The 14,394-nt window shown below is 33.2% G+C and overlaps 2 protein-coding genes across 2 annotated transcripts; both read left to right on the top strand.

Moving 5' to 3' along the window:
* Positions 1-1,122: 1,122 nt before the first annotated feature.
* Positions 1,123-4,076, top strand: PDE345 (Aldolase superfamily protein). The gene is made up of 6 exons (XM_016319942.3): positions 1,123-1,551; positions 2,123-2,392; positions 2,483-2,592; positions 2,688-2,778; positions 2,943-3,212; positions 3,416-4,076. Exons 1-6 carry the CDS (start codon positions 1,387-1,389, stop codon positions 3,692-3,694), a joined length of 1,185 nt encoding a protein of 394 aa, XP_016175428.1. The 5' UTR covers positions 1,123-1,386; the 3' UTR covers positions 3,695-4,076.
* A 1,694-nt stretch (positions 4,077-5,770) lies between these two features.
* LOC107618564 (2-oxoglutarate and iron-dependent oxygenase domain-containing protein CP2) lies at positions 5,771-9,923 on the top strand. The gene is made up of 9 exons (XM_088498448.1): positions 5,771-6,439; positions 6,799-6,846; positions 7,132-7,308; positions 7,402-7,552; positions 7,659-7,745; positions 8,319-8,443; positions 9,005-9,123; positions 9,388-9,499; positions 9,594-9,923. Exons 1-9 carry the CDS (start codon positions 6,005-6,007, stop codon positions 9,621-9,623), a joined length of 1,284 nt encoding a protein of 427 aa, XP_088354574.1. The 5' UTR covers positions 5,771-6,004; the 3' UTR covers positions 9,624-9,923.
* The last annotated feature ends 4,471 nt before the right edge of the window (positions 9,924-14,394 follow it).

The raw sequence follows: 14,394 nt of genomic DNA, 5'->3' as shown, positions 1-14,394 counted from the left end.
TTATGTTTATTTTGTTTTGAGAACAATATTTATAATTACAAAGACTTTAATGTTTGTGAATATAAAAATTATAATTTGTTTATATTTTTAGAAATTATAATAGTTAAAAAAAAAAAAAAAGATATTTGACGGATTTAGCCCGCTGACCCGCCGTTAAACAGAATGGGTTGAAATTTTGGAACCGCCTCACTAGATAGGGCGGGACGAGCCAGCCCACCAAAAAACGGACTTCTGGCGAGACGTGGCTTTCCCGCTTGCCGCCCCTACTGGCAACGTAAGATATTGAAATTTTTAATTTTTAAATTTTAATTGATCAAAATTTGATAGAAAAGATTTTGAGTTCAAATAAAGGATCTAACTGGATCTAGGGGTGCATAGACCCGGCCCAGTCCCGAACACTTTAGGGGCTAATTTGGTGTGATTTCATCGGGTTTCGGGCCGGGTAAGGGTCTCAAAAATAGACCCGGTCATTATTTCGAGTCGGGTCCGGGCCATAGCTCGGGTCACCCGAAGTCGGCCCGGTGGCCCGGTCATCATACACAATTAATATTTTGTGTTATTAGTGATGGATCATGATTATTCTTATGTGGAATTTAAGTGTTGTAAACCTTAATATTTTGTGTTATTAGTCATTATAAGACTATAAGTTAAGGTTTTATATTTAGAATGCATAAAATTTTAGACTAATGCATAATATTGTGTTATTTGTATTGATTTAAATATTTGGTATTATTAGACAATATTAGTATTGATTGTGGTTTTGCTTTAGTATTAATTGTGGTTAAGGGTTGGTTCTTGTTATATTTTTCTAAGTGAATTTTACCATGTTAAATAATGGTTGGAGTCTTGAAAATTTAGATATTTTTACATGCTAGCTTACAAGAAGGTATCAACGTAATGTAATGTTAACGGCCCGGTTTTCACCTGATTTTTATCCGGTATAATTGTGGCCCGAAATTGTATTGGTTTCATCGGGTCTAGGGTCGGGTTCGAGTCTAATAAATAAACCCGGTGGATATTTTGGGTCGAGTCTGGATCAAATCAAACCCGGCTTCACCCGGCCATGTGCACCCCTAACTGGATCATCCAACTTTAAAACAACATAAACTCGTTTGATATCTTGTTCCGAAAATTTAAAATATGAGAGAATCATATCCTATCCATTTATTGAAAGATGGGAAAAAAAGATAAATAAAAAGATATAATTGTGTTGGGTAGGTTTGGTATTTCCGCTTGGTAGTTGTGTTTTGTTTTCCACTTGCATCAGCTTCACCTACCGCGGACTCACCGAGACACAAACAAACAAACATAACATAAACCCATCACAATCTCACAACTCTCTCTCTGCAAATCCCAACCCCTTTCGTTTTCTCTTTGATCGAAGCCATGGCCGCGTGTGCAAGCTTCGCCAAGCTCAGCTCCTTGTCTTCCCCCTGGATCTCCAACAACTCCTTCTCTTCCCGCACCGGATCCTCGTCTCTCCTCGCCACTCGCCGTGTCTCCCTCCCGATCCGCGCCACCTCTTACTCCGACGAACTCGTCAAAACCGCTGTTAGTCCCTTCTTCCCTCTCTCTCTCTCTCTCTCTCTCTCTGTTTCCTTCACAACGTTGATCCTTCATGCATCTTTGTTCTTCAACGCGTGCTCTGATTCTTTTCTGCTAAATTCTCTCAAAAAACTGTTTCTTGTATTGATTATTGGTTAGCGTCTCTGATTAGCCTTTTATTGTTTTTAATTTTGTTTATTAATTTACTTCTACGTTGTTTGACTTTTTATGCTACAGTAAAGTCATGTGAGTTAGGTTATGAAAATATCTTTGTTGGAAAAGTCTAGGGGTCAGCAACTTTGTTAAATTCTGGCCAGCATATAACCAGCAAAGAGAAGTGAGCCATTGGATGAAATCTCACACCATTAAAACCATCACTGATGGTTATTTGATGGCTACAAATCACAAAAGTTGCTGCTGGCCTGACATTCCTCTATTTTGTCTTAAGATATGTATTTCCTTCTTCTGTAGTGGGCTAGGTTTTAGTTTAGTTATTGGTAGATGGTAATAGCATATTGGAAGGTTTACTATGGCTGCAGCTGATTTCCTATGATTGTTTTCTTTGTTGGTGGTATAGAAAACTATTGCATCTCCTGGTCGTGGAATTCTTGCCATTGATGAGTCCAATGCCACCTGTGGGAAGCGGTTGGCATCGATAGGATTGGACAACACCGAGGTCAATCGTCAGGCCTACAGGCAGCTTCTGCTGACCACACCCGGCCTTGGTGAATACATTTCTGGTTCCATTCTCTTTGAGGAAACCCTTTACCAGTCAACAACCGATGGAAAGAAGTTTGTTGATTGCCTTCGTGAGCAGAACATTGTGCCTGGCATCAAAGTTGATAAGGTTTCTTGTTTGAGTAATTCTTTCATGTCACTAGAATTCTGTCTTACTATTACTAATTAGTAATTAATCCTTTTTTCTGTCTCCTTTTAGGGCTTGGTCCCACTACCAGGATCAAACAATGAATCTTGGTGCCAAGGGCTAGATGGATTGGCTTCAAGATCTGCTGAATACTACAAGCAAGGTGCTCGATTTGCCAAGTGGTAAGTCATTCTTCTTTTATTCTCTAAGAAATTTTCTTGGGGATAAGATCTATCGAAATTGAATGTAACTGATTGTTTGCTTTTGTATTGTACAGGCGGACAGTTGTTAGCATTCCATGTGGTCCTTCTGCATTAGCTGTTAAGGAAGCAGCATGGGGACTTGCACGATATGCTGCTATCTCTCAGGTATTGTTTCACTATTGACTCTCTTTCTGTTGAAATTAGCTCATTCTCATAGTAATAGGTGCATTTCCTTAGTTTATCCTTTTGGTCTCCATGCATATGTGAAAAGTTAGAATTGATTTACCAATTATATTACATTTATGGACATCATTTGTGTTTCTTTGCAGGACAATGGCCTTGTTCCAATTGTAGAGCCGGAAATTCTTCTAGATGGTGATCACCCGATTGAGAGGACATTAGAAGTGGCAGAGAAGGTCTGGTCAGAAGTCTTCTTTTATTTGGCTCAAAACAATGTCATTTTTGAGGGAATTTTGCTCAAACCTAGCATGGTTACACCTGGGGCCGAGCACAAGGAAAAGGCTTCTCCAGAAACCATTGCCAAATATACACTTACCATGCTTAGAAGAAGAGTTCCTCCTGCAGTCCCTGGAATCATGGTACATCTATTGTTCTTTGTTTCCTCTTATCACAAATTGATACGTAGCATTATGATCGTGTTGAGTGCATGTATCGTGTCTTTTAGGATTTGAGATGATGCTAATTTTAATTACTTTTTACATTTAAGATTGCATTTATACTAGAATTTGGAAGTTACAATCACTATAATAAACCGTAAATTATGTTCCATTTGTATTTTCAGTTCTTGTCTGGTGGACAATCTGAAGTGGAAGCAACACTGAACCTTAACGCAATGAACCAAAGTCCCAACCCATGGCACGTTTCATTTTCATATGCACGAGCTCTGCAGAACACTGTGCTCAAGACATGGCAAGGACGCCCCGAGAATGTGGAAGCGGCTCAAAAGTCTCTTTTGGTGCGCGCAAAAGCAAACTCCTTGGCTCAGTTGGGAAGATATTCTGCCGAGGGTGAAAGCGAAGAAGCCAAGAAGGGAATGTTTGTCAAGGGCTATACCTACTAGAAGCCTTTGGCACATAAGTTAACCATCTTTCTCGTTCGTAATTAGCATCAGCAAAATCTGAGAAGGACTTAGATGGTGTTGTATTTTTGTTTTCCTTTCAACACTTAGCAACTGAGTTTGAATAAAGTGGGAGCAAGTAAGCAAGCTTTTCTTGGTGCCACTCCAGGTTGGCCTTAAGTTTAATTTCGGAATTGGAAAAAACAAAAGTAAAACGAAGTTTATTACTTAGTTATTATTTGTGCTATTATTCATAGCTTTTGTTCAATACTCAATAGTGCCATTTGTGATAGGAAACTAAATATTGGGCTGTATATCGGATCCTTTATGAGTGCAATATTTAGTATTGAGAAGTGCGAATAATCGCTCAGTTTTTCTTCGTTAACTAGCATTGTTTCTTTCCTTTGCCACAATATTTAACCAAAACTGATTTAGTAATATGTAGATGATTTGGCATTTTCTCATTTATATTAGTTGATAAATGACCGATGTAAAATATTGTTTTATATTACATTAAATAGGATTTTTATAATAGAATAAATAGTCAAATCAATTTTTTGTTTTGTTTATATAATAATAAGTTAATTTCTAAATTGTTCTGAGATTGACTGAGCATAAGTTTTTAAAATTTCAATCACGCTGAAGTAGTGACAAATGAACTTTTTTTTTTTATCTAATCCGTCAAGGATCAAAGTTTTATTTTCGAATTCTCGATATTTGTTTAAGCGGACTAGTGAGCTAACTACTAGATCAATCTAAACTTTATTTAAGTGTTTATTGTTGGCTAATAAGTTGTTGCAGGTACAAAGTGGGATTCGAATTTTCAACGCTTGTTTAAACAGATTAGTGAACTAACCACTGGACCACTCCAACTTAGTTAATGACAAATGAACTTTGATGAACAAATATGGCCTCTTTTTCTTTTGTATCCCTTGTTTTAGTAGCATTTTATCTTCATCGTTTTTTATTGGTATAAGCAAGAGAAAAGCAAGAGAAAATGTCGGCCTCGTAATAGCCACATCCCAGGTTCGAATCTCAGCAGTAGGTGGGCTATGATAGAACCTTTAGTGTGTAATTATGTATGACCAAAAAAAAGTACATAAAAAAATAAGAGAAAAACATAGAAAATAAAAATTATATACTAACATTCAATTATGGGCAAACATAGGATTTTATGTTAATGAGTTTATAGTTTAAATGACATAGTTTTTTTTATACTCATCTAAGAAGTTGTGGATTTGAGTCTTCCTTTCTTTGGTAAAAAATTAAAAAATAAAAAAAAACATAGAATTTTATAATATTCTTATCTAAATCCAAAATAAAAGTTATTTTTAACACTTATAAATCAGCTTAAAATATCAAAATAAAAAACTCAATAGTTTTTGAATAAGTAATAACTAGGAGTCTTAATTTATTTTTAATTATTTTTAAATACTAAATGAATACAAATTTAGATATACATTTTTTAAAGTTAAAAAATTAAAATGATCATTAAGAGGATACTTTTAGATTTTCAATCATTTTTCTTTTAAATAAATCTTTTATCCATAAAACATCCAAAGATAGACAATTATCTTGGCTTAATGAAATTTACATATTATAATTAGTTCTCGATTCTTTCTTTAAATTAGCTTTTAAAAAAAATAATTAAATTTGTCCTTAAAAAATTTTAAGTTAGTCATTTTAGTTCTTCTAATACTTTCATTACTAAAGACGTTAAAATTTGTGAATGTGACACGTTAAAAGATACCACAACACATACCTAATAATCTTAATCTAACATATAAATTTATGAAATTAAATCAAATTAACTCCAAATTAAAGAATTTGAGTGCTTTACTCTCAATTTAGTTTTGATTTGATCTAATTTTATAAACTTATCATGTTAATAATTAATTAAGATTCCTATATGTGTATTATAATATTACTTAACTTACCACATTAATAAATTCTGATACCGTTAATAAAAAAATTGACAAAAAAATAACATAGTTAATTTAAAATATTTAAAAAACAAATCTGATTAAAAATATGTTTTATGACTAATTTACAAAACGAGTGACCCTTCAAATTATATTCATGGAAGAATAATTAATTCTGGTTTTTATGTTGATTAAGATCTTGAGGTTTCAGCACTGTGAAGCGACTGACAAGAGACGACGATCTTCCACATGGGAGTGAGTCTGAGTCTGAGTCAGAGACTCTCTTCCGCTCTCAAAAATTGAACGTTACTTCCTCTGAACCCTAAACCACCGTCAATGTTCTCATAAAACATAATAAAGCCCTCTTCTTTTTCACTCTTTTCTCTCAAAAATGGCTCATCAAAACGGTTCATTTCCCCGCATAACCTATCAGCAACAACTTCAGCTTCTTCAGCAGCAACAGCAGCAGGTTCTTATTCAGCAGCAGCATCATCTTCAGCAGCGACACCAACGACAACAACAACAACAACAACAGCTGGAACAACACCCCCGCGTGTCCACCAACATCATCGGAAACGGACACGTGGCTGGGCCACAGAATCAGAGGTTATCGTTGACGCCATGTTCGACGCGATTGCACTCGGACCCAAAGCAAGACCACAAGCCCGATAACTACGAAGACCTGCAATTGGGGTTCGACCCACGCGTGTTCAGCTCGCTGGAGCAATACATGCCACCCGACATGCTCAACAAGCCGCGTGATGTTAAGGCTCAGTATATGAGTAGCATTCTCATGCGATATTCCTCTGAGGGTGATCGTGTTCGGGTATCATTCAATTTCCCAGCTTTTCTCTGTTTTGTTCAATTTGTTGGAAAGTAAGGGTTTTTGAATTTGGGTGGCGCGTGGTTTTGTATAAAAACTTGATTTTGATGTTGCCCTTGATTGGAAATGCAGTGTTGCTTTGACTTGGGGAGATTATGAGAGAATTTAGGGGAAGATGTTGTGTATTTATTGTTTTTGGAGTGGGAAAGGAGAAATTTTTATTCTCTTTCAAATTTCAATCCCCTTTTTGCAGTGATATGAATACTTTACGTTTTCCCCTATTTTGTGCTATGTTTTTGCCTTTGGCGTTATTTTGTTGTTCACATTTTTGACATTTTGTTGTTCTGTGTTGGACTGAACAGATTCAAAAGCACAAGGAATATAGGCAGAAGATCATGTCCACTTATCAAGTAAGTTTTCTTGGGAATGGGTTTTGATTTGTCCCTTTCTAACTAAATTTTGATGGTTTCATTTATGATCTTTAACTGTTGGAATGCTGTTCATGGGATAATCTAAGACTTCTGATGGAGGCACCTTTTATTTGGCACTTATTTATTGGAACCTGAAACGATCCCATTTTGATGCCAGAATTTGCTGACCTGAGAACTGTTATCTTGTCTTCTTCTCTATATGTGGCATGTGTGTGCTAATTATTCATGATCTTACCAATTGTTGACTGCACCTTTCTTTTGTAGCCATTATATAAGGAGATATATACCATGGATGCTGAAAACTTTTTTGTGCCCTCGTTTCTCGATGCAATTAGAGAAAATACGGAAGCAGGTTTTAGACGAATACTGGCTGAACCCACAAGAGGAATTTATACATTTGAAATGCTTCAACCAGAGTTTTGTGAAATGTTGGTATCTGAGGTATCACAATTCTTTCCGCTCCCTTTCAAGTGTGTTATCATATCTGCTCTACATTTGCATTTTATGTTTTCTCATCAAGATTTGATTGCTTAGGTGGATAATTTTGAAAGATGGGTCCACGAGTCCAAATTCAAAATCATGCGACCTAATACAATGAATAAATTTGGTGTTGTTCTTGATGATTTTGGCATGGAAAGCATGCTTGACAAACTGATGAAAGATTTCATACGTCCCTTATCACGAGGTTATTTTTGTTTATCTTCATGAGAGTGGATGAGACTCAGAATTAAGATAAAGAAAAACTAAGTAAACAAGTTGTGTACTTACCCTTGCAATTTGAAAATTTGTAGTTTTCTTTGCTGAATTCGGTGGATGCTCTCTGGACACTCATCATGGATTTATTGTTGAATATGGGATCCACAGGGATAGAGAACTTGGTAGGTTTTGAAGCTCAGTATTCTTGTGAGTTTCTTATTGCCTAAGGCTTGGAATCTGCAACTTTTTTTTTTTTTTTTGTTCAAAGATGAGTTATATGTAGGTTGTTTCCAGCAATTCTACTTAGAGTTTAATATTAACTTACTTTACAATACTCTTTATGGTATTTACTTTAGCTTTTAATGTTAAGAGCTCCGATGATTCTATGAAATGCAGAGATGCCAGTCAGATGTCTTGAGTTTAGTAGGATATCTTTTCTTCGTCCTGACCGACTGAATTTCAGTTATTGTCCAATTTATGTTGATTTTTAAAATTCAAGTTCACTCTAACAAAAGATTGCCTCTTGTTGCCTTATATATACTGTTCAATGCGGTTAGATATTTTTCTCGCGCTGATTTAATAGTATACTCAATCTATTTCCTTCTTGTATTGTGTACCCGTATGCTTACATATGTTCTCTATCATACAAATGTATTATTTGCTTTGATTTCTTTCACACCAGACTTCTGTCTCCCCTCTCAACCCTGTAGCTTTATTAGCCTTTTGTTGAAGTCTTAAGAGCAATATTTTTGCAGGCTTCCATATAGATGACTCAGAAGTTACCTTGAATATTTGCTTGGGTAAAGAATTTTCCGGTGGAGAACTGTTCTTCCGGGGTGCTCGATGTGATGCACATGTGAATTCAGATTCCCAACTAGAGGTATGTCGACATCTTTACTGTATTTTGGACTCAATACCATGTATTTAGCTATATATTCTTCAGCATGTATGAATACATTCTTAAAGTTAAACTGAGAAATTAGTAACATTGATGATTCATATTATTTGAATAAAAATGCTGGATGTTACATATATTCCCCTGACTCTCTGATCTTGCTAATAGCTGAATAAGAGGTTCTCCTTTTCCACGTCATCTTATCTGTTAAAATACAGATTCTTTCCGAAGTTTAGACTAAAAATTATGTATATGTTTTTTTGTTCGTATAGAAGCTTAATACGGAGATTCTAATTTGTCATGTAAGCTGAGACCTGAGACAATCCAAATTGAGAGCAATAACGCTTCGTGTTTGTTGGGGTGTGATTAAGGCAAAAATGCAATAGCAAGCGCTTCCTAGATATTTTGAATTGAGCTGTTGATTTCAAATAATTCATGCTCTACATTAAATGATATTATAACGGTATTGGAATAGTATTGACTGAATATAAGTACTAATGGATTTTATTTGAACCTTTGTTTTAAAATCCAATCAAATCCTTGTAGGAGATCTTCGATTATTCCCACGTTCCAGGACAGGCAATTCTTCATAGTGGTCGTCATCGGCATGGTGCCAAAGCGACGGTATCTGGGAAGCGAATGAATTTGATTCTTTGGTGTAGAAGGTATTTGCATCACTTGTTTCATTACTTGAGGAAATGCAAATGAATAATCCTAGCCTCTTGCATCATTGAAATAGCACATTTTTCGTGTATGCCTATTTCAAAGTATATAGAGTATTAGATTGCCATTGAAGTTTTCTTTCTTTCTATTTTCATCGTCTGTTGGGGCTTAACATAAAATTGAGTTCCAATAAACATCAGGAAGATTTAAGCTTGATATTATGGTATTATCTATGGTCAATAACATCTGCATGAACCGTCGTGTAGCTCAACATTTAGAGAGATGATCAAGTATCAGAGAGCGTTTGCTGGATGGTGTGGAGAATGCCGGCGCAAGAAGAAGGAGAGAGAGCGGTTATCAATTGCAGCAACCAAACAGGTAAGAAGCATTTCTGAGATACAGAGGAACTCCATGGCTAATCTCATAATCGTTCATACATGAAACTAATTTAGTTCTTGTCATCACTTTCCAGGAATTGCTCAAGAGAAGAATGGCCCTATAACCATGCACATCGAAATGGTGCTTGTATAGTTTCTTTTTTATTATGTTTATGAATTATGAGAATATCAACTTTATGTATAGAAGAAATACCCTTTCCTCCTCCTCTCTTTCTTGTCACTTAACCGGCCTTCTCTCCTTTTTGTTTTTGGTAATTCTGGATTCGGTCTGAGTTATGTTTTTTCAATAGGATTAATGTGATTTTGAGGCTCAAGTGTAGTAAGGGTGTATTTTATAATGTTAATGAACACTAGTGAAAAGGAATTATTAGCTTTTACATTTGAATGTTACATATAGCAAGAAATTAACTTTTGTTCCTTTTTCTTTTTTAAAAGTCATATACACTTTCTTCCTTTTAAGTAGTTTCAATTTAAGGTATGTTAATGAAGGTTAGTAATAATACTTGGAAAGTAATTTCACAGCAAGAATTTCAATTTAAACTGCTATTCATTGAAACCAAATTAAGACCTTAACCTTTTGCTTTTTAAGTAGCAGGATAGAAAGGGAAATTCAAGAAAAATAGAGGGTATTGTGGAAAAATTAATCAAATGATGGTTGAAAAATAATACTAAGACTGTTGTTGTGAAAAGTGTGGAGGGCCAGAGAGAGAAATTCTTGCTGTGGTGGAGCAATTACTCAGAAACCAATCGAATGTCTTGTTTGAATCCTGTGAGTGCTGTCACATTCACATTGGCTGAAAGTAACTACAATTAAAGAACCTCTTTCACTTTCCAAAATGAAGTTTTCAGTTCAGTCTTCGCTGTAACCAAACTGCCAATTTGACTTAACTGTCACAAGCTAGCACCTACTTTACATTGATATTTTTTCTACTTTTCATGTGCGACAAATTAAGCTACTATACTCTATCATTTTGTGAGTTTTTAATTTGAATGTGGAACCAAAGAAAGTGTTGAACTCGCGTATGGGGAGGAGGGGTGCTTCACCTCGTTGTGGGATCAGAGGAAGCAGAACTCGGACCCTGCGAGTTGTGTCCCTCAAAATGTAAAAAAAAAAATACCCAGAACAAACAAAACGAAGGGTCCGAATTCCATGTTTCAGATTTCAAATTCCATCAGCTGCAAATCGGACCATGCGATTTGTGAAGCAAAATTTTATGACCAAACAACTCGCATGGTCCGAGTTGTGTATTCTGAGTTTTTTCAACTTTTTTAACACAAATCGGAGGGTCCGATTTGTGTACTCCCACAATTTTAAAAAACACCAAAAATTACCATGTTAAAGTATATCACTTATTTTGTTTCCATATCAAAATTTTTTTGCCTCATTTTGTTAAGCCTTTAAATTTGCATGTAAACATGAAAAATATTAGAGGATCATCCGAATTTATTGTTTTTGACTATCAGTTAGCCACTAATATATGGAATAAAATATGTTGTTAGATTATTAGACTAAAGGAGTTGAATTATGGATTAAGTAATGACAAAAAATAATAAATTTTGATAGCCTTCTAGCATTTTTTGGTTACTACTCTTACCATATGTATTATAATCTTGAATATTATTGTGAAATGTGATATTCTTATGATGAGGAAATTGAAGAGCAAGTTCCTTCAAGAATGGCATTAAAATGTTGAGAGGGAGGTATATTGGTGCTTTTATGAGACATTGACATGCATAATAATGTCTTAGCCGTGCACACTGCACAGTGCATACCCACCAAGATATTAGGACATGCTTACCTGTCAACCCTTATGTTTAATAACCACTCAATCTTATGGACTATATTTCTCTAATCTGTATATTAAAACTTTTAAAAGGATTATTTGAGGTATTAAGCATATATATTTAGCCTTCAACCATATTATTATAATCAAAGGAGCGCTTTATTCTTATAAGTAAAATTTTTCAACACCAAATGGTGGTTGTATACATCTTAATAAATATATATATAACAAAAATATATCTTGTAATTCACTAATTCTGACACAAATCAAAATTTACACTAACGAACAAGAGATGTCTCTGTCCAGAGAGAAAAAAAATTAAAAAGAGATATCGACTTCATTATTTTAGTATCACTTTTGGTATATCCACCTTTAATTATTAGATATTTCGAGATAGCGAGTTCATTATTTCACTACTAAGAATTTCACAAAGGTAGATATTTAAGTATAATTATCTTTATATAAAATTAATAATTTAAAATTATTAAATAATTTAATATATTTGACTAAATTATTATTTAACAAATACATTTGAGTTTTTGTCTTTCACAAAACTATTGGAGCGAACAATCCAAATAGTAGCGAAAAATGCGAGGAAGCATTCATTCCTTTTATGAAAATTCTAAGAAAGAAAACTTTAATAGTTAACGGTGGCATCCAATTAAGAACATCTATACCCGAGTTAAGAAGAATACATAATAAAAAATGATGAAGATAATCAAAGTTATCTTGAACTTTATGACAGATTTTTTTCGCAATAGTCTTGTGAAGCTAAGTTTTGATGGAACTAATAACGTACCTGCTTAAAATTGTTAGTGGAAAAGGCATCATAGTTTTAAAAAGTCTCTAATAGACTTTGTTGTCAGGCCCGTTATTACACCCAAAAAAAAAAGTGTCAAGAAATATTTGTTAACTAATTATGTTCAATTCCTGGAGAATGTATGTTTCCCATATGCGTATTCTCTGTTGACCCATCAATTGTGTTAACAGTATTATTAGGTATCCTTTAAAAGTGATTTTTTATTCTAATTTTTTATTTTAATAATTTTAGATGTGTTATAATTTACAATTTAAAAAAAAATAATTTTTACGCACATACATTTTAATAATTTTAAAAGCGTTAATGTTCAAATAAGTAATGAAAAAATCTAACTAATAATAAAAAAATTGTTAAAAATTATAAACCTTTATTAAATTTTTATTTGTTATCTTTTTTTTCTCCCAAATACCTGTAATTGCTCTTTTATTTATTTTTAATTTGGTCTAATTATTTTATGTTGGTGGTATTCTCTAATCATTCTAGAGATAAAGATTAAAAAAAATAAAAAAAAAAAAGAAAGAAAGAGAAGAAGAAAAAAAGAATATTAATGCATAGACTGATAATTCATTTATTATTTAATTCAAATGTTGATATAATTTTATTAAAATTTTATTCGACAATATGATAATTGAGTTTTGAGTTAGCATGCAAATCACTCGAAATAGGAACAAAATAGCACGATTCATCTAATAATAATAAAATATTAAATATAAAATAATAAATTTACCTTATAGATTCTCTTCTATGAAAATTTTTGTAAAGAATGTGAGAGAGAAAAAAAAAATGTACGAAAGAGAGAGGAAAACGTACAAATAAAATAAAAAAATTATAAAATAACTATTTTATGAAGTAGGTAAAAAATTATAAAAATTTTAGTATTTAAAATTTAAATTAATTTTAATTACTAACATATTAACTACAAATTAAGAATGTGTTGTAATTAATTTAATTAAATAACATTATTTAAATTTTAAACGCTGACCAAAATCTGAATTTTATTGTACAAGTAGTATTTCTCTTGTGTTAATAGACGTACATGTACCTTATATTTATCCGTATTATATCATCTAAATAAATAATTATTACGTGTAGACTGTTTTGTTTTTTTCCTTCATTATTAAAATGTATGTATCTCTGTGTAAGCTCTCAGACACATCTACTAAAAACGGAATTTCATGCTAAGATTCCTCTCTCGAGTGTTCGCTATAGCCAGTACGCATATGCAAAAATCACTTTACAAATTATTTATTCCTATAAAAAATAGGTTGGAATATAAAATATATATTAAATAATATATATTTATATATAAATATATAATAATTAATTTAATGATAAATTTTCGTATATATATATAATATTTTTGAATTTTATAATAATAAAACAACTTGATATTATTTTTCATTTCTAAAGCTTTATTTTTCTTGTATAAATGATTTAAGTATTTAATGTAAGCAAACACTGAATTTAATCCACTGAGCACTGACTACCGCATGTGTGAAAAGAATGAGTGAGAAAAAGAAAAAGTGATGATATTATTGTTTAATTCTGAGTCTTAATCAGATAAATATAGGTGGCTTGAAGTTGAAGGTGCTTCTCTGGTGAGTGGTGACTAATACACTTGACCAATTCATCGAATCAAAGACTCTTTGGATACCTAATTCTAATTTCTAGAGAATCTTCTGGATACTCTTTCATCCTGAAGCTTCGGGGTAAAAGTATAGTTTTATTATATTATCGTTTATCATATGGTTGTGATCTATAATTTTGTTTTGATATATATGATGAGGGCATATTCTAATTTTTAATAATGATAACGGTGCCAACTCGCTACCCGCCGAGACCCCTCGAAAGCAACAGTTTTTGTTTGTGTCGTTTTCGTTGTCACCTTTCTCTATTGCCATCTATACCCAATTTCTATATCTCGCTCGACTCTTCCACGGTTTTTTTTTTTATTTTTATTTTCAAGGTTCTAAATTACAATTGTGGTAAGATCCACATGCAGTTATATTTATTTAAAGTTAATAATAGAAAGTTATTTGATGATAATATACTGTTCTGCCTATCGGAAGAAGAGACCATCAAGAATTACAGGAGGTTACTTTGCTGCTTTGAACTAATGTCAGGTTTAAGCATCAATTTCGACAAATCTAGCTTGATTTCTATTAATTGTGAAGAGTCGTGGGTACAAGAAATGTGTGGTGTGCTAGGCTGTAAGGCAGCCTCTCTTCCAGTCAAATATTTAGGAATCTTACTAAGAGCAAATCCAAGGTT

The sequence above is a fragment of the Arachis ipaensis genome, chromosome B9, assembly GCF_059453495.1.
Source record: "Arachis ipaensis isolate K30076 ecotype BB chromosome B9, ASM5945349v1, whole genome shotgun sequence".
NCBI classification, from domain to species: Eukaryota; Viridiplantae; Streptophyta; class Magnoliopsida; order Fabales; family Fabaceae; genus Arachis; species Arachis ipaensis.
This window is presented reverse-complemented; position numbering and strand designations above follow the sequence as displayed.